At 45.9% G+C, this 20,647-nt stretch overlaps 1 protein-coding gene and 1 pseudogene across 1 annotated transcript in view; one reads left to right on the top strand and one right to left on the bottom strand.

Moving 5' to 3' along the window:
* Positions 1-34: 34 nt before the first annotated feature.
* Positions 35-15,847, bottom strand: LOC129352181 (DIS3-like exonuclease 1; annotated as a pseudogene).
* A 746-nt stretch (positions 15,848-16,593) lies between these two features.
* LOC129352199 (multiple epidermal growth factor-like domains protein 11) overlaps positions 16,594-20,647 on the top strand; it is a 63,498-nt gene continuing 59,444 nt past the window's right edge. Inside the window, exons 1-2 of the mRNA XM_055021062.1 lie at positions 16,594-16,605; positions 17,202-17,355. Of these exons, the coding sequence (XP_054877037.1) occupies positions 16,594-16,605; positions 17,202-17,355 (166 nt within the window). The remainder of the gene's footprint in view (positions 16,606-17,201; positions 17,356-20,647) is intronic.

The following is a 20,647-nucleotide window of genomic DNA, read 5'->3' as shown; positions in this document are numbered from 1 at the left end:
TAACAGGTTCTAGAAAACAACCAGAACGGGTCGGTTCTGTGTTCGAGTGATTTTAATATTAAAATGTCCAATAATAATAAACAGTTGATTTGGATGAAACTGGGTCAGAGTTCATGTTCTGATGGTGAATCGTTTTCCCTCCAGAACCAGAACATTTCTACTAAAACAAGTTAAAAACATTTTCCCACATCTCATTTGTTGGTTTCTGTCGGTTCTGGAGCGTTGGGTCAGAACCTCTACGCCGTCACGGTGCCGGCCCGCGCGGCAGCGTCTGGGTCCATCAGCGCCAGCTCCCGGATCTCCTCCAGCAGGGAGTACAGGTTGGGGGTTCTGCTCTGCCGGAACTCCCGCTCCTCCTTGGAGAGTTCGGGTCGACGCGCCGCCTTCTCCTGCACCTCCCCGGCCAGCCGCACCACCTCCTGCACCAGCTGGCTGCGGCGCGGCGAACCGGGCCGCGGCGAACCGGGCCGCGGCGCGCCGAGGTGCGGCTGGTTGCTGATGACCTGCAGGGTCAGCGTGTCGGCGTGGCAGTTAGAGGAGAGGACCGAGATCCGGACCTGGGGACGGGTCGGAGAGAGTTCTGACATGTTCCCATTTCAACAGTGAGTCTGAGGATACGCTTGACCTTTGACCTCAAGTTTGCACAAAGGAAACAGGCCGACTCTGAAAAACACTTTGGTCTCATCCAAAGGTTCTGGAGCAAAGGTCATCTGAGTTTAACCTCGTTTACTGCTGCAATTTAAAAACGGGTCAGAACCTGCCGTCGGGTCAGAACCTGCCGTCGGGTCAGAACCTGCCGTCGGGTCAGAACCTGCTGTCGGCGCCTCTCTGCCCAGATGAAGGTGTTTCTGGTGGCTCACCGTAATGTGGTCAAACAGCCTGAAGGTGGCGCTGCCGCAGCCAGACGTGGTGGTGATGTGGTCCGAGGAGCGGCGAACCGAGCCGCTCTGCCACTCACAGGTACCGTCCGGGCCGGCCGTCAGCACCAGGCCCTCCTTGTTCCTCATGTAGACCGGACCCTTCACTCCATACCTGGACAAGCAGCAGCACACCTGCAGTCACAGCTGGGAACCGTTTAAAGTCACAGTAACAGCAGTAAAATGACTTGTTTAGTCATTTAGCATTTTCCTAACTGGTCAAATGATGGTCAGGATAATTTTCAAGTCATGAACTATTACAGAATAAATCTAATTTTACTGAACAAACTATTTTTTTCCAAAAATAAACTCAAAATGCTCTGTTCCAAATTATGACAGCAGATTTCTAAACATTTTATGGATTATAAAGATCTGCAGTTGGTCATTCTGTGAATGTGAAATCAAAAACTATTTCAGTCCAAATCATCTTAACAGACAGTTACCCAGGAATCGAACAAACTTTCCTCTTCAGCCTTTATCTGTAAACCATCTTCATTCTGAATCAGCCACAAATCTTCACAGTACGATGAAAACGCTTCAGTTTTACTTAAATATCTCATGTTTTCATATCTAGTCATTCGGCTCTACACTGTCTGCTGGTTTTCATCAGCAGAGATGGTTTAATAGCACAACAACAAATGTAATCTTTATGACACTTCAATACAATTTGCATAATATTTTGGAACACGGTGTAATTCGGTTGCTAGCTAAATAATTTGCTTGGAAGTCATTTTTTTAGCTAGCAAGCTATAAAATTAGCTTCAAAAAATATATTTAACTTGATTACTACATATTTAGCCAGCAAGTTAAATATTTAGTTTGATGAAAAAGTGAAGTTATATTTGTAAAATTCAGTCCGTTTCATTTAGTGGGACCGACTTGACAGAAGTGATGCTACCAGGAAAAAAAGCTTCTGAGGCTAAAAACTTAAGAACATATAACTGTGTCCAGCATGGCAGTGGCAGAATCATGCTGAGGAACCGTTCTGCCAGAGGAACAGCAGACCGATGGAGGAACCTTACTCTGGAATGAAGACCAGCACGCCGTTGTCCCTGATGGAGTAGATGATGGCGTCCGCCACGCAGCGCGGGTCGGTCTCCGGGTCGCGCTCTTTGAAGAAGAGGCACTGGAAGAGTCCGGTGGAAAGGTTCTGGGCTCGCTGGGCCGCCTGCCGACGCACAACAACTCAGACGACATTCAGGAAGCACAGAACCGCCCAGACCCAACGAGCCGCTCACCCGGTTCCTGCTGTTGATGTGCTCTGCCAGCTCCTCCATGTCCTTGTTGCCGGCCGGCGGTTTGCCAGGCTCGGCTTCCTGCTCCAGCTGCAGCGCGGCGGTCAGCAGGCGGTGCACCACCATGTCGGCGTAGCGGCGGATCGGGGAGGTGAAGTGAGTGTAGCGGTCCAGAGCCAGACCTGACGAGCAGAAATGATCCGATAAGGAAGAGCCGAGCAAACTGCTTCCTGATGGCCAACCGCAACTGGTTTACCGTAGTGGTAGAACTGGTCCTCAGGCTGAGCTCCAGTGGAGAAGTACACGGCCTGAGACATGGCCTGAGTGGCCATCATTCTGAGGAGCCGGTTCACCAGCGGGTCCTCGGGGTCCACGGCTCGGTCCAGAGAGTCGGCCAAGGCCTTGTTGGTCCTGCAGGAGCAGAGTCAGGCTGACGGACATCAAACTCCTGCCTTGCTGCTGGTCTCCACCTCTGGCCGGGCGGTGAGCCGGCAGACGGGTGGGGAGCGGACCGGAACCCACCTGGTGTCGATGGAGAACCCCCTGGCCCGGGCCGTGTCCACCAGCTGGCTGAACAGCTCCTGGCGCGGCGGCGGTGGCGCCTCAGCAGGGCCTGGTAGGGGAAGGCCTCCTGGATCTTGCGCGCCACCCAGTGGTTGGCGTAGATCATGCACTCTGCCACGGTCTCATGGAACCTCCAGGGGCTGGCGGGGAACCAGCGCCGTGATGTTCTTGTCCTGGTCCAGCTGGGCTCGGACCTGTGGAGGAGGAGCGAGCAACGTTCTGATCAAATGATCATTTGATCAGATTGTAGCACGTTGGATTCATGTTGATGTGTATTTTCAATTTTTATAAAATATATATATGTAAGAAATGTAATCAATAAGAAATCTCCCAAGGAGAAACGTCCGTCTGCACCTCCACCCCCTCCAGCTCCAGCGCTCCTCCTCGGTCCCTCTGAGCCCGCAGGTGTCTGGCGATGTGCGTCAGCGTCTCCAGCGCCTGGATGAGCTCGCTCAGCTTGGCGTCCCGCTCCTCCGGGTCGAGCCGGGCCAGCTCAGGAACCTGGACCCGTTCCCCGTTCAGCAGCGCCTGGGCCAGCTCGTAGTGCAGCTGGTAGGAGGAGCGGATCAGGGTCCGGCCGAACCACACCTTGGTGACGGCCAGGCTGCGAGCGTCCAGCTCCCACACGACGCTCATGGCGAACCTGGAAGCACAGGACGGCGGTGGGACCGATGGAGACGGCGGTGAGCAGAGAAGCAGAGAGGACCGACCTGTCGACCCCGCCCAGCAGGGAGCAAAGGTCAGCGCTGAGGACAGCAGGCAGCATGTCATAGCGGCGGTCCAGGTAGTAGGTGGTGGCTCTAAGAGGGAAACATGGACACGACTCATCCTGAATATTTTAACCATATTTATTCATTCAAACTAATCAATATGATGAAATGAGTGACCAGAGGAGAACCCAGATATTCTACGACAGTAAAAGTAGCACAACTTCAAACATCTTTTAAAAAGTAGCTGTCCAAGAAATGAGAAAAAAGTCTGATCAAGAACTGATCAAATGATCAATAATTAGTGATGACATCATCAGACAGACTGTAAACAAAGATACAAGGAAATTTGTGTATTTTCAGGATCAAAATGACAATTTTCAAATCAATTTCTTAAATAAAAAACTTCTGAAACTAACAGAAGCTTCAGGAGTTTGTCCCGGTGCCGGTTCTGGAGCCCTACCTGGACCGGGCCTCCAGGTCGGTGAGCGATCCCTCCCTGACGAAGTGCGTGACGTCGGCGATGTGGACGCCCAGCTCCAGGAGCTTCCCGCCGTCCAGGCGCCGCACCGACAGCGTGTCGTCCACGTCCTCGCAGCCCGGCGGGTCGATGCTGAACACCAGGTGGGTCCGCCTCAGGTCCCGGCGCGCCGCCGCCTCGGCCGGATCCGCCGCCCACGGCTTCTCTGGGGAATTCACCGGCATCTCCCTGAGCTGCCACACCACAGGGAAACGTCCCGCTCAGACCCATGGCGGCCGGTCACCAGCCGACCGCCGGGTCCGATCTCACCTGGGCTTCGGAGAACGGCGCCACGTGGATGCAGTTCTCTATCAGGACCGTCTGGACCTCCGTCTCCAGCTGCCCGGCCCGGCCCAGAACCCGCACGCTGTCCGTTGGGATAGAGCGACGTGCTGCCACGAGTCGATCCGAACCACCACCCTGTGGTCCTGCAGGGGGAACCGACCACCACCAGAACCGACTGAATCCCAACACCGGAGCTTCCTTCCTGTTACCAGCTTTAATCACTACTGGTTCCTTTTCCTAACTGGGCTGACATGACCTTTGACCTTTAACTCAGGCTATAGAGTCTGGGATGCAGCTGAACCTGCTGGAGAGCCCACTCCGCTTAAATCAGGGTTAATATCAAGAGTGAAACCAGAATTAAATCCAAAAAAAACTAGGATTAAATGAAACTACGACTAACATCTTAAACCAGATTAAATACTAATTAAATAAAACTAATTGAAACTAGATTTAAATGTAGGAACAATTTAACTGCCACTAAACCAGAACTAAACGATACTGAAAATATCAGAATCAAATCAGGATTAGATTAAAACTCAGGAACAAACCAATAATAACTCCAGGGCTAATCCCAGGTTAGCCCTGGGATTACGGCTAACCTGGGATTAAGGCTAACCTGGGATTACGGCTAACCTGGGATTAAGGCTAACCTGGGATTAAGGCTAACCTGGGATTACGGCTAACCTGGGATTAAGGCTAACCTGGGATTACGGCTAACCTGGTATTAAGGCTAACCTGGGATTAAGGCTAACCTGGGATTACGGCTAACCTGGGATTAAGGCTAACCTGGGATTACGGCTAACCTGGGATTACGGCTAACCTGGGATTAAGGCTAACCTGGGATCAAACCAGATTGAAAGCTTTTGTCGCCATGGTAACGGGCATAACAAGCGGACCTGCAGCGCGTCGGCCTGCTGGTGCTGATCCGGACCTTGGGGATCCGGCGGTCCCAGGGAACCGCCAGGACGCGCTGGGGGGCCCGACTCTGGGCCTGCGCCGCGTCCCGGGGGGGAAAGGTCACCACGTAGTCCCTCCAGTTCCTCTGCAGGATCCCCACAACGCGACCTGCCGGGGTCAGAGGTCAGAACCCGCATAGACCCACACGGCCCGCGTAACCCCTCCCACCTGTCGGCACGGGCTTGGTCTCGTCGTCGCTCCGCTCGTCCGCCGGCCCCTCGCTCAGAGCCGTGACCTTCCCTCGCCACTCGGCTCGGGGCAGCAGCTCCACCGCCACCAGGTCGCCGTGCACGGCCCGGTTCCGGCTCTTAGAACCCGCCACCAGTACGCCGGCGCTCAGGTCTGAGGCAGGAAGAGAGGAGGGTGACCTCAGAGCTTCACCTGGAGGAACTCACCGACCGTGGCGACCTTCACCTGGGCTCTTAGAGGACAAACCGTCGCTGGTGACAAAGGCTTCGTTCTGAGCGCGGTGTTTGCTCACGTTCAGGGTTCCCTGCAGGAGAAACGGTCCAATCAGGAGCTCCATCAGCACATCCTGGACCAGAATACCTGCAGGTCCAGACCTGGACGAAGCGTCCGGACTTGATCCCGGCCTCCAGAACCTGAGCAGGTAAATGTTCGGGAACTCCCTCTGCGAGCCGTCGGCCTCCTTCTCCTGCAGCGCCTGGCGGACGGATCCGTACAGATCGTGGGCGGCCTGCAGCGCCGGCCAGAAGCTCTGCAGGTACTCCTGAAAATGAAGAACGTGGAGATGAGCGTGGCATCGGGGTGGTTGCTCTGCCGACCGAACATCCCCACCTGGACGCTGATGACGTAAACTCCAGAGTGGAGGCTGCTGAACCGGGTCACGGCGTCCGGGTCCTCAGTGATCATCACCAGGTTCATCATCCCAGCCAGGTGGTTGTAGTACCACACAGCAGCGGCGTACACACACCTACACACACACACACACACACACACACACACACACACACACACACGCATACACACACACACACAGACACACACACACACACACACACAGACACACACAGACACACACACACACAGACACACACAGACACACACACACACACAGACACACACACACACAGACACACACACACACACAGACACAGACACACACACACACACACACACACAGGTTCAACAACCAGACCTGAGATCTTAAAGCAACAGTATTAGCTAAAGCTAACAATAGCAGCAGGAGCAAATGTCATAAACTAGCGATGACATCATTAGCTTCAGGTAGCACCATGAGCAGGAACTTACTCCATTAAATAGTGTTAGCTCTAGCTAGTGCTAACACTATTAGCAGAAGCTAATGCCACTGCCATTATGTAGAGTTTTCTATATTACCTAGAGCTAACACAATTAGCAGAAGCTAATGCTAATTCCATCATGTAGAGCTATCTATATTAGCTAGAGCTAACACCATTAGCACAAGCTGACATTAACTCATCGTGGATCCCTTTAAGTTGGACTTAAGCCTTTTGTTCTATAATCCTACACTTTGTTTACAGTAAACTCTGACCCGGGTTGCTGGTTCTGGGGTCACCTGGGGGTCGCCTGGGAGGACTCACCTGGTCTGCCATTTCTCCTGGCTCTCTCCTTTCTCTCTGGGGCAGTAGGAGAACTCCTGGAACTCGTTAGCAAACAGGACGCAGTCATGCCGCGGGTCTTTCAGCAGGTTCCTCAGACGGTTGTAGAACCTGCAGAGGAGCAGAACTCTGGCATGTTTCAATTTCTTCTCATAAGAAATAACAGATTTTAGCCAAAAAAACTTCTTCAACAAGCTACAGCTCCCCCTGGTGGATCCTGGAAAATTACATTTGGCACACATGTTTTCCTTCCACGCAACTTTCTAGGAAAATGTTCTTGGATACAGAACTCAGACTCTATTTGCCAATCCAAATGGAGACGTTCTGGGTGAATCTGGGGCCAGAGGAGGTCAAAGGTCACCGCTACACGCTGAACCTGCAGCTTCCTCACCTAACAGCACATTAATGATGCAACATTTTCCCTCCATGTCAGCAGAAACCAGAACCGAACCGCAGAGGAAGTGCGAGTCAGACAGGGCTTCTTATTAACAGCTTCCTGCGGGTCACAGCTGAGTCAGCAGAACCGGGTCTAATGAGGCCGACCCGGCTCCCTCCTGCAGAGTTCTGCAGGGATAGAAAAGGTGATCCAGGAGCAGCGCTGTGCAGAAGGCGAGGCTGCTGAGTCAGTGGGAGTTATGGAGGTTGGTTCTGGTTCTGGTTCGGTCCTACCTGCGGCCCTTGCTGTGCAGAGCCTGACAGGCCGTCTGCGTGAACACGACCCCCTGCAGCTCCACCAGCTCCAGAACCTCCAGGTAGTTCAGTACCACCTCGGCGTCCGGAACCACGTAGTGGGTTAGGTCTCCGGGCAGAACTTTACCATCTGGGTCAGAAAGAAAAACATCACAGATCTAAAATAAACTGGAGAATCTTTTAAATAATAAAAACTTGATCTGTGTCAGAGAAAAGCCCAAAGTTATCCCTGGTTCTGGAAACTGAACTTGGTTCTGGACTCCTCTGACAGGCTGCCTGTATGTGAAGCTTCTGGTTCTGATTAGTTCTGCGGGTCAGCAGGAGGTCCGGTTAAATCTTTAACTTAAAAACATACAAATGAAGATTTATGATGAAAAAAAACCAGAGAAGTGATCCAGCAAACTCTAAACGGACGGATGGATGGTAGGATGCTGGTTGGATGTTGGTTGGATGGATGCTGGTTGGATGTTGGTTGGATGGATGCTGGTTGGATGTTGGTTGGATGGATGGATGTTGGTTGGATGTTGGTTGGATGGATGCTGGTTGGATGGATGGATGGATGGATGGATGCTGGTTGGATGTTGGTTGGATGGATGCTGGTTGGATGTTGGTTGGATGGATGGATGTTGGTTGGATGTTGGTTGGATGGATACTGGTTGGATGTTGGTTGGATGTTGGTTGGATGGATGCTGGTTGGATGTTGGTTGGATGGATACTGGTTGGATGTTGGTTGGATGTTGGTTGGATGGATGCTGGTTGGATGTTGGTTGGATGGATGCTGGTTGGATGTTGGTTGGATGGATGCTGGTTGGATGTTGGTTGGATGGATGGATGTTGGTTGGATGTTGGTTGGATGGATGCTGGTTGGATGTTGGTTGGATGTTGGTTGGATGGATGCTGGTTGGATGCTGGTTGGATGCTGGTTGGATGATGGATGGATGCTGGTTGGATGTTGGTTGGATGATGGATGGATGGATGTTGGTTGGATGGATGTTGGTTGGATGGATGTTGGTTGGATGGATGCTGGTTGGATGCTGAGGCCTGTCGCGATAAACGATAAATCAATTAATCGCACAATAAATTAAAACTCGACCTCATTTCAATCATGATCTATTTCGATTCTTCCTGCCTTTTTCTCTTTGTTGATGAAACTGAATGAAAAAATTAATGTTTTTGTGATTCTCTGCAATCAACATAACAGATTTTTTATGTTAATTTAGAAATATTTGTAAGGAATTTTTACAATATTTGCGCTAATATGATGTTAATGTTGTATTAATTGCTCTGTCAGTCGTGGAATATAACTTGCCATCAGGTAACATCAGTCAACTGAACCCAAATGTTTTTGGATAATTTTGAAAAAAATGTTGATAAAATCAGAGAAAAATGTGGGGATCTGTTGATTTTGTGTGAATTTTGCAGTTATTTGTGAAAAGCTGGACGGGCCTATTGCTATAATTTGGAGTCCAGAGGGCCACATAAAAAGCTGAGGCGGGCCAGGTTGGCCCTCAGGCCTTCAGTTTGACACATGTAGCATATATGATAACCTCATGTGAACTTTTTTCAATACTGTTCTTTGGAAAGTTAATTTTACTGGTTCAGTCAAACATTTTATTTTGTTTTGCGTAAAGAAAGAATTAGTGGGGAGCAACATTTATAATAAATAGATGCAAACATCATGGAAAAAGTAAAAAAACTAAATCTATAATCTATAACGACTGATTTCTAAATCTCCAAAGGCAAAAAGAAATTCTACAACTGCTAAAATCTGAGGCCTCCATTTTTATTTATGTTTAGTGAAGAAGGAAGTTGTGCTCAGTTTCTTCTTCAGAGATTCTCCAAGGACAGTGGCTAATCTGGACTAGCAGCCAGAACCGACCCAAACCCATATGAGGGAGAGGCTATCCTCTTGGTGCGTTGGAGTGAACAAGATGGGAGGCAACAAATATGCCCCCTCCTGCCCAGCGCCTCTCACAAGGGGCAACCCCAGAGTGGAGAACATCCAACCCCTTTCAAGGAGACTGGCTCCAGAACCAGAACCGTCCACTGAAGTCAGTCTGACTATTTCTAGCCGGAACCTCTCAATCTCACCCCACAGGTGGTGAACAGATTGGCTCTCATTGGGCTGAGCCCGGCCTGGATCCATGGGTTAAAACCCGACCTGGATCCATGGGTTAAAACCCAACCCGGTTGGGCTCCATGGGTTAAAACCCGACCCGGTTGGGCTCTATGGGTTAAAACCCGACCCGACCTGGATCCATGGGTTAAAACCCGACCCGGTTGGGCTCCATGGGTTAAAACCCGGTTGGGCTCCATGGGTTAAGGCCCGGTTGGGCTCCATGGGTTAAAACCCGGATGGGCTTCATGGGTTAAGGCCGGTTGGGCTCCATGGGTTAAGGCCCGGTTGGGCTCCATGGGTTAAAACCCGGTTGGGCTCCATGGGTTAAAACCCAGTTGGGCTCCATGGGTTAAAACCCGACCCGGTTGGGCTCCATGGGTTAAAACCCGGTTGGGCTCCATGGGCCCTCAGGCCTCTCCAGAGTGGGACCCCATGTTCGGGCGAATACGACCCTGTTTCCAAAGGTCGTATTCATCATGAGGATCTTTGGGCTGCACTTGGTCTGGTTCCTCACCTTGGACCCGTCTGCATCGGGTGGCCCAACCAGAGGCATGAAGCCCCGACAGCAGAACTCCTAGGATCACTGGGACACTCAAACCCCCCACCATGATAAGGTGGCAGCCATGGAGGGGACGTGAAAATGGCATGTATGTGTGAAACTGTATGAATATTAAGTAACATATAAATTATGTAAGAAAGGGAGGAAATGAGAGAAGAAGAATGTTGTTTTTAACATGAGAAAATGAGAACAATGTGGTGCAAAGACGTTTCTTCCTGCCTTTTTCTCTTACTGTTGATGACACTGAATGAAACTCCGCTGCTCTCCACTGACCCTCCCTTCCTTACTTCCTTAGCGTAACGCCCAGCGCGCGCTGCACCATCTGATGTCGCCGATTGTCGGCCATTATCAAAACCTGAGAGACACATCAGCCGACAGAAATCCTGGCTATAACGGTTCGATCGAACCGTGTTGTGTCCAACAATGGACACAAAATAATAAATCCAGTTCACTAATTTTGAAACCTTAATCAATTCCTTACTACAATCTACCAGCAATGCATGTAGCGAGTGTCAGTCTGACTGAATGAAAATCATTATAACCATTTTATGTCACCTTAACGAAGAACAGCTGAAAAGTTACCAGGTTTTCTGGTAGAAATTTCGCTCCAATTCCTCCCCGAGTTATTTATATTTTCTTTGCATTAAACATTCATGTTTCCACATATCATCTCCGATGTCTGCTGGACTTCGGGTTGCACCGTGTCAGCTGTTCAGGATTCCTCTCTGTGTTGTTTTGAAAGTAAAGTGTATCTATCTGTGGCAGGAAGTCGCATGTATTATTACGTAATATCCATTAAATCAGTGTGAAAAGATCTTCAAACAATATTATAGTTTATCGCGATAATTTTTTGAGACGATTAAATCGCTCAGTAAAATCTGTTATCATAACAGGCCGAATCGCCACAGGCCTCGTTTTTTATTGAATTCACTCCTGTGTTGTTTTTTTTGTCTTCTTCAATCTAAAGATGTTTCGAATTTTTTTCCAAATTGGAGTCTTTGGTTTTTTTCTTCTTTCCTTCTTGTTTGCTGTTCATATCTGGAGTCTCTAAATCCTGCTGGATGGTTTCCTCATCGATGTCGTCTTGTATGGATTCCAGATCATTTGAACATCCTGGTATTGGTTCTCTTGCTAAATCCTCCTCCGAGGAAATAAGATGACTAGAATCCATAATCGGGTCGACCCGGTTCTTTTCCTCCTCTTGTTGTGAAACTGTAGTTTCCTGATCTTCATGCTGATCTTCCTCAGTGTCTGGCTGCAGTTTATTTCTGGTTGTCTCCAATTCTTGCTTCATTTTGTTCATTTCTTCCTGGAACTGCTCTGCCTGTGTCTTCAACATATTAACATCATGAATGTAAGAACACTGCAGCTCCTTGAACAAAACTCTGAGCGTCTCCAGTTCATCCTGTGCATTTCTGTCCTTGTCCTGGAGGACCTGGATTTCTCGCCGTGTGTTTTCCTCCAGGACGGCGTTTTCCTGTCGCAGGCTGTCGATGAGCTGCTGCTTCTCAGTCGCTGATTGCAATGAGGCGTCTTTCTCTTGTTGTACTTTCTGTTTACATCTTTCCATCTCCTCCTTCAATCCAGTAATATCCAAGTTAAATTTAAGTTTGAGCTTGTTGTAAAATGTTTTGCTCTCATCCAATTCTTTCTTTAAAATCTTTGCGTTTTTCTTCAGGAATTTGGCGTCCTGGTTTGCTTTGCGTTGGAGGATGGCGTACTCCTTTCTTATTTTCTCCACCAGCGCCGTGTCCTCCTCTGATTTCTCCATCAGAGTTTCTTTCTGTGTCTCCAGCTTTTCAAATTGTTCAATCAATACAGTGTAGTTTAATCCAAGGATGACATTTTCTTTTCTTTCTTTGTAAAGTGCAGCTTCCTCTTTCTTTATTTTGTCTTGGTAAATCTCCGCCTGCTGCTTTAACTGTTTATTAATTTGATTGTTCGTTTGTTCCACGTTTGCTCTCCTCAAGTTCGGCTTGTAAACGTTTTTCATTTTCTTGCAGGAGGTCGATCTTTTGGGTCATGTCATGTATGATGTTGTCTTTCTCCACTCTGAGCTTCTCCAGGCTCTGTTCCTCATGTAGCTTTGCCTCATCACCAACGTCTGCTTCGTATTTACGGCGCAGCTCCTCATACGAAGCCTTCAGGTCATCCAGCTTGTCTTCCAGGACTTTATTTCGCTGCTTCTCATCATGCATTTCTGCCAGCAGTGCGTCCTGGATGTGGAACTGAGACACCTTTAAATCTTCGTATTTTTGTTGCAGCTCCTCTTTATCCAGGTCTTCCACACTGAAGTGAGCCTGACAAGCAATAGCAACAACTTTCAGTGTTTCAGTGTCAGTATATCTCTGGAGTCTCTTCAGCTCCTCAGTTGCTCTGTGGGCCTTGTTGAAAAATCCCACTTGAGCTCCGTTTGTTTCTGCAGCTGGAATTTGGTTTCTTCCAGCTCCTCCTCCAGGTGGGCCAGTCTGCGGTTCTGGTGTCTTTCTGTATTTTGAGACATTTTTATTCCAGTAAAATCACTAAAGTTGTCGATTTCAAAACGAAGTGAACGGTCGATTGGAAAGTGCTTTGCGGGCGTCTGAACTGGTCAGGGGTATTGCAAGCAATGACAAATATGCAGAATTGTGTTACATACGATTCTGCAGTTGATGACATCACAGACTGCATCGCCAGTGACATCACAGAATCTTTGCTGGTGCTGTGACATCATTCCACCTCCAAATATCTTCATTCTTGTTTACATTCAAAACAGGATTCTCTTGTTTTATCCCGAATATCAGGACATGAAACTCATTTCCATTTGGGTCCAGATCAAAAACCAGAACGTTCTTAAAGGGCCTGTTGGGCCAGAACGTCTGGATAAAAACTATTAAATGGTTAAAATATCAATGAATTGGTGTTTCAGCATCAATAACTGTTACTTAAAATATAATATTGAACATCTTTTCACACTAATCAGTCCATCCAGGATTGTTTTTGTGCTTCTTTGCAATCAACATAACAGATTTTGTGTGTTAATTTAGAAATATTTGTCAGGATATTTGTTTGGGATCCCCTCCATGATTCCCCTCCTAAAGCAGGAGGGGAATCCGCGCTTTCTCATTGGCTGCAGGTCACATTCAACAGGCTGCGTTCAGCTCCCAGTCTGGGCAAATCCTGGATTTAGATCGGAGCGGCCGCAACGATCTACAGCAACACACAACGATCTACAGTAACACACAACGATCTACAGCAACACACAACGATCTACAGCAACACACAACGATCTACAGTAACACACAACGATCTACAGTCACACAACGATCTACAGTCACACAACGATCTACAGTCACACAACGATCTACAGTAACACAACAATCTACAGCAACACAACGATCTACAGCAACATGCAACGATCTACAGCAACACACAACGATCTACAGCAACATGCAACGATCTACAGCAACACACAACGATCTACAGTCACACAACGATCTACAGTAACACAACAATCTACAGCAACACGCAACGATCTACAGTCACACAACGATCTACAGCAACACGCAACGATCTACAGTCACACAACGATCTACAGTAACACAACAATCTACAGCAACACAACGATCTACAGCAACATGCAACGATCTACAGCAACACACAACGATCTACAGCAACATGCAACGATCTACAGCAACACACAACGATCTACAGTCACACAACGATCTACAGTAACACAACAATCTACAGCAACACACAACGATCTACAGTCACACAACGATCTACAGTAACACAACAATCTACAGCAACACACAACGATCTACAGCAACACACAACGATCTACAGTCACACAACGATCTACAGTAACACAACAATCTACAGCAACACACAACGATCTACAGTCACACAACGATCTACAGTAACACAACAATCTACAGCAACACGCAACGATCTACAGCAACACACAACGATCTACAGTCACACAACGATCTACAGTCACACAACGATCTACAGTAACACAACGATCTACAGTAACACACAACGATCTACAGTAACACACAACGATCTACAGTAACACACAACGATCTACAGCAACACACAACGATCTACAGTAACACACAACGATCTACAGTAACACAACGATCTACAGTAACACACAACGATCTACAGTAACACGCAACGATCTACAGTAACACACAACGATCTACAGTAACACACAACGATCTACAGTAACACACAACGATCTACAGCAACACACAACGATCTACAGTAACACACAACGATCTACAGTAACACAATGATCTACAGTCACACGCAACGATCTACAGTAACACACAACGATCTACAGTAACACACAACGATCTACAGCAACACACAACAATCTACAGTAACACAACGATCTACAGTAACACACAACAATCTACAGTAACACACAACGATCTACAGTAACACACAACAATCTACAGTAACACACAACGATCTACAGCAACACACAACGATCTACAGTAACACAACGATCTATAGTAACACACAACGATCTACAGTAACACAACGATCCATAGTAACACACAACGATCTACAGTAACACACAACGATCTACAGTAACACACAACGATCTACAGTAACACACAACAATCTACAGTAACACACAACAATCTACAGTAACACACAACGATCTACAGTAACACACAACGATCTACAGTAACACAACGATCTACAGTAACACACAACAATCTACAGTAACACACAACGATCTACAGTAACACAACGATCCATAGTAACACACAACAATCTACAGTAACACACAAGTGACAATCTCAGAACGAATAACGTTCTAAGATTGTCGTTTGGAATAAATCCTGTAGTTTGAACTTTTGCATCAGGCAGTCGGATTCTTCTCTATTTAAATCTAATTATTACTGAAGGCCAATATAATATACAGACTTCATAATCTGCAGTCTTTTGGTTGAATGCAGTGTTTATTTCCACTTTGGCTTTATGTTGTTTAGTTTTTATTCAAGTACATTTATTGTTAATGGAGACTGAGAATCTATTTTATTTTTGGTTTTGGTTGTGTTATTTATTTTGTGCATCAGTCCCAGTGTTCAGTGTCTTTTGAAAGTAAAGTGTTTCTATCTTTGGCAGGAAATCGCATGTATTATCACGTAATTTCCATTAAATCAATGTAAAAAGGTCTTCAAACAATATTATCGTTTATCGCGATAATATTTGAGACAATTAATCGGCCAGTAAAATGTTATCGTGACAGGCCCATTGATGCCACTGAGTGGATCTAGAACTCAGGAAAACTTTCTGACTGATCGATCAACTTATTTATTGATTTCATTCAAACAGGAAATTTGATTGAAATTTTGGTCCGTCTAGTTTTGGTTCCGGTCCGGACTGTGGGTCTTATCCTCCGGTCCGGACCGGACCAGAGATGTCCCACATGCCACAGTGAACCCAGGCCTTCAGCAGAACCGAACCGAGCTCCCGAACCGCCGCAGACTCCCGCGGACCTCACCGTTCTCGCAGCCCGCCTGGCACAGCGCGCTGAAGCAGGGAACCCGTTCCCGCAGGTAGTGCTCCCGAACCACCCGAACCTTCCGGCCGCGGCTGCTCTTCAGGTGCAGAACCTTCTCGGTCTTGATCATCCTCAGGACCGACCAGGAGCTCTCACATGTAAACAGCTCCGAACCAGGCGGACCGGGCAGGAAGAGCGTCATGATGTCATCACGCTCTACGCGTTGTGTTGCATTCAGGTGCTGTCGGATTGTTGGTGTTCCGAGTACGAACACTTGATCTATAGAAATATCACATCATTAAAATAATTTTTAAAAAGTGAAAAGTTTTAATAATTCCTAAGATAAAAATTTATTTTTGAATGTTTGCCATATGTTAGAAAATGCATTTACCAAAGTAAAATATTTTAATGTTAATAATTGATTCCATTGATCAAATTTGTTGAGAAAATCCATCGCCATGTTGGATTATTTTTTTTTTGTTTTGTTTATTTACCAGAACGTTGTTTCTTTGGTGTGACGTCAAATAGATTTCCGAGGGAACTGAAATGCAGCATTTTTCCCCAAATATGCAACGTTGCTCATTTAGGGCAACTGCTGATTGACTAAAGTTGGAAGAGCTATTTCATCACGTATTCCAGATGTAGTCCAAACTGTGAGATTCCGTCTTCCCAGTTAGAGAAAATCAACCAGCACAAAAGTCACATTTTGGCAGAAGCTCCACCTGTCAGGACGATTCAAAATGGCCGCTCCGGGCATCGACAGCTGAAGATGTGATTGAAATGCTGATTTTAGAGGCAACACATGTAAGAGAGCTTCTGAAATCAATACTACATCTGGCGTCTGTAGCTCTAAACTGTTATAGTGATAGTCTGTGGAAAGTAAAGGTTGAAATTCTGTTTTTTAAGAGGCAAAGTACCATATTTGTTTGCGTCGCCATGTTGGATCCTGTAATTGTCTCCAACATCATATTGGGGTCACTGTAGATAGGAGGGATAAATGTCCCCATAAAACAATTTATTGGATCGATCTCATTAATGTTCTGCAAAAAACGCGGAACTTTCTAAGTTTTTAAATTTTTTTTTATTTTGGAAAAAAATCTGAAATTTTTAGATCAATTTTCTAGAAAAGAAATTTGGTCATTTTCGAATTTCAAAAGTGATGCATTTTTGACTTTTGGCCATTTTCGAAGTTTTTCTGAAAAAATTCTCAGCTTAATCTCAAAATTTCCATTTTTATTCTGGCAATTGTTTTATTTTTGGAGCTCAGAAATGTTCTTGTTTTTTGTAGAACATTTCAGAGCTTAATATTGTTTTTCTATCTACAGTGGCCCTAATATACCGTCGTAATATCAGACGCTTTAAGAAAAATAAATGGAAACCCAGCTTTCCCGATCTCCCTGAACACAGCATCGGGTCTTGGCAGGGAGAGCTCTTGGCGCCTGTGCTGATCTTTGTGTGCTGATATTTGGCTGATCGGCTGCAGAGGGTGGAGGGACGCGGGGTGAATCCTCTCGCTCCGCCGCTGATCTTCGGCCCGCCGCCAGAGGAGCTGCTGCGGAGCTCAGAGTCAAGTTGGAAACTGCAGCGATGCTGAGGACTTTGCTGCCGCTTCAGGACCGACTTGTTCTGGGGAAAACCTAGAGGAGCCGCCGCCCGCCGCCGTCAGAGCCAACTTGTTCTGGACCGAACCCGCTGCAGGTAAGCTGGGGAACCAGAACCAGGAGCTTGTTTGATTGTTTTAACCCGATTTGGACTCGTGTTGGAAACAAACCGGGACCAGAACCAGCAGAGTGGAGCCACTTTTAACTTATGCTGATATTTTTATGTAGATACATGTATTGAATTAATAATCTTGCAGCAGAGAAATGAATGAATAAAACCAAAAGGCGGTTGTTAAAAGTTTGACATATTTCCAGTTTATTGAACGTCCTGCAGCGGTTTGCTCTCATCGGTCCGGTCCGGTCCAGTCCGCGCTCATGTTCTGCTGTTTGAGTCAAGCAGCAGGTCCGGCTGATCGCTGCTGCTGTTCCCATCCAGACCCTGAAGCGGCTCGGTTCTGCTGCCAGCAGGGGGCGCAGCTCCACGCCTGCGGGTTGATCCCGCCGCCGCTCGCGTTTGCGGGTCTGATGGCCGCATCCAGTTAGCGGAGTAATTTAAGCTGCGGGCTGAGCGCCACTTAGCGCTGCTGCCATGTGTCACCGAGACATTTGTCACAAATGTGGCCTTGCAATAAAAGTAATGCAGCTGCTGATGCTTCCTCAGCTCTTACTTTAATTAAAGTGGTTTTAAGAGGATGTTGCTGCTACAGCTGCTGCTGCAGCATCTAAGCCACCCAGCTGCTGCAGCTGCTGCTGCAGCTGCTGGGTCAACAGAGCATCTTTAAATTCATCTCAGGGACAAAAGTTTCACTTAACCTGCAGGAATCTGGTCCTTTAATTCACTGCACGATTCCTGGCTTTGAATAAATCAGGAAGTTCTGACGGAGTAACTGACTCCGTCAGAACTTATATTTGTGTCAAAAATTTTGGATTAATCCAAGGAAAAGTTCTAGAAAAAAAAATGGAAATTAGTTATAAAATCTGAAAATGTTTCCACTTAAACTGATTTTTTTTCTCAAATATTTTTAAATTATTCTAAATCATTTTTGTTGCACATATTTTAAGATTGGAGCTCATAAATTTCCTTGTTCAAATTAACCTAAAAATGTAAGTTTTTTTCAAACTCAGAAATTTCCGGGATTTCTGAGATTAATTTAAATCATTTTGTCTCTTTCTTTCATACTTTTAACTCAATGAACTCAGAAATTTCCATGTTTTTTCCTGAAAACTTCAGCCATTAATCTCACTATTTCTGAGCTTTTTCTCACCTTTTAAACTTTTGCAGCTCAGAAATTTTCTTTCTTTTTCTAACATTTTTTTTAGATTATTCTCAAAATTTCAGTTTTATGACAGAAATTTACTCTTTTGTTCTGTCTATATTTTGCCATAACAAGTCATTGTAAGGGGCTCCTCTGATCGGTTTGTTGTGATTTGGATCAAAAGGATCGATTTGGATCTAAAGGATCGATTTGGATCTCTCTCTGTTTTAAACTGTTTTGGTTCCAATAGTTGATCATAAATCTGTGAAATGTTTCAGTTTTGCATGTCAGACTTTGATTTGATCTGTCTCAGGTTTTTAAATCGAGTTTTGTTTTGCGATGCTCCAGTAAACTCTCCACAGACTAAATTCAGATTTAACTGAAAAATATAAATTGATTAAATGCATCAGAACTCCCAGTGTTTCCAGTCAGTCATCGTTTCAACCACCAGCCTGAACTTTGATGCTCTTTTTCTGAGTTTGAGGAAAAATTAGATAAAATCTGAGGACATGTTTGATGCTAAATATAACAACATAACGGTAATAATGGAATAATAACGATCCAAGAGCACATTCTGAATGATCAATAAACCATAACAAGCCTTTAGCACTGGAACTGGAAACATTTTAAATAAACAAAACAACAAATAAAATAAATTATTTTAAACAAAGTAGAGACCAAAACACCAAACCGAAGATTTTTATCATCCGACTTTTGAGAAAAAAGAGAAAAACAATAAATCATGAAATGAAAATTATTGAGATGGGTTTTAAATTTATTGTGGGATTAATTGATTTATTGCTTATTGTGACAGTCCCATCCATTAGAGATTATACATTTGAACGCTGCACACACCTTCAATGTAAATTCAGCTTTGATGCTAATTTGCACCTGCAGGCATTTGAGGAATGGAAAGAACTTTTCAGCCTTGCTGTTTTCTGCTGATGCTGTTTTTTCTCAAGCTAAAATACAAACACTTGGTTAAATTTGTGCCACAATCTGTTTATTCCTTCGTATTCTGCTGCATATTTATTGTTTTGTAGCTGAAAGTGAATCGGATCAAGTCAGAATCAGAACCGGCAGGTAGAGTGGTGATCGGTGTGGTTCCTCTGATCTGGATGCAGCTGCAGACTCTGCCTGACTGCAGATACGTTGCAGCAACATTTAGGCAGGAAGGAGAAAGTTTCTGCTTCACGTTTGAAGTGCAGAAGAAGAAACGATCGATTAAAGGAAGCCGAGGCGTTCTCTGATGTTTCCCAGAATCTCACCTGGAATGAACCGGGATCTGCCGCCGCCGCCGCCGCCGCCCCTCATTAGCAGCTAACACGCTCAGGCTCTCCATATTCCCAAATAAAATGTAAAGGGAAATCAAAAAATATATATTAAGCACAGAATATGAAGAGATAAAAGAAAACCAATTTACAGAACACTAAGACTGGGAAAATAAATGTGATATATCAGTTACATTAATATAAATTAGTTACACCAAATAATGAAATAAGTTGAGGAAGTTCTTATTTTTTGAATGCAATATTGTTCTCAAGAATTACTTTGTTAAACCATTTATTTCTACACTTATTGATAATTTTGGCAGTGTCAGTCCTCCGTATAAAACAGGAAAAATTTTGGAAGAATCCCCCCCCCCAAAAAAAATTGATTGAAACAGCAAAAAATGAACTGAATAAAAGAAATAAAAACAAACTGTCACAGAAGAGAAACAGGAGGAAATCTAAACAAAACAAAGAAAGGAAGAGAGACATGATTATTAATATCTGATGTTCTTATGGAACCAGAACAGGTTTGATGTTAATATCAGACCAAAGTTTTGTGTTGAACTTCATTAAACGTGTTTGTCTCCTTTTGACCGCAGCTGATTAAGATGCAGGAAATGAAGTGAAACCAGAAGTGGTTTGTGTTTGATGAATTATGGAGCGACTTCAGTCAGGACGGCGTTTTCTCAGGACGAAGCAGCAACAAAGCAGATTCAGTGGAGGAGCATTAAGGCCAGCAGCTGGCGGCTCCCGCCGTCGCATTCAGGCTGCGACAAAGAAGAAAGAGAAGAAAAGCAACATGAAAGAGCTTTAAGTGCTTCTGCTGGGAGGGGGAGAGAGAGAGCGCACCCTTATAAAACCT

This window comes from Poeciliopsis prolifica, unplaced genomic scaffold (genome assembly GCF_027474105.1).
Source record: "Poeciliopsis prolifica strain line A6 unplaced genomic scaffold, Auburn_PproV2 SCAFFOLD073, whole genome shotgun sequence".
Classification (NCBI taxonomy): domain Eukaryota; kingdom Metazoa; phylum Chordata; class Actinopteri; order Cyprinodontiformes; family Poeciliidae; genus Poeciliopsis; species Poeciliopsis prolifica.
This window is presented reverse-complemented; position numbering and strand designations above follow the sequence as displayed.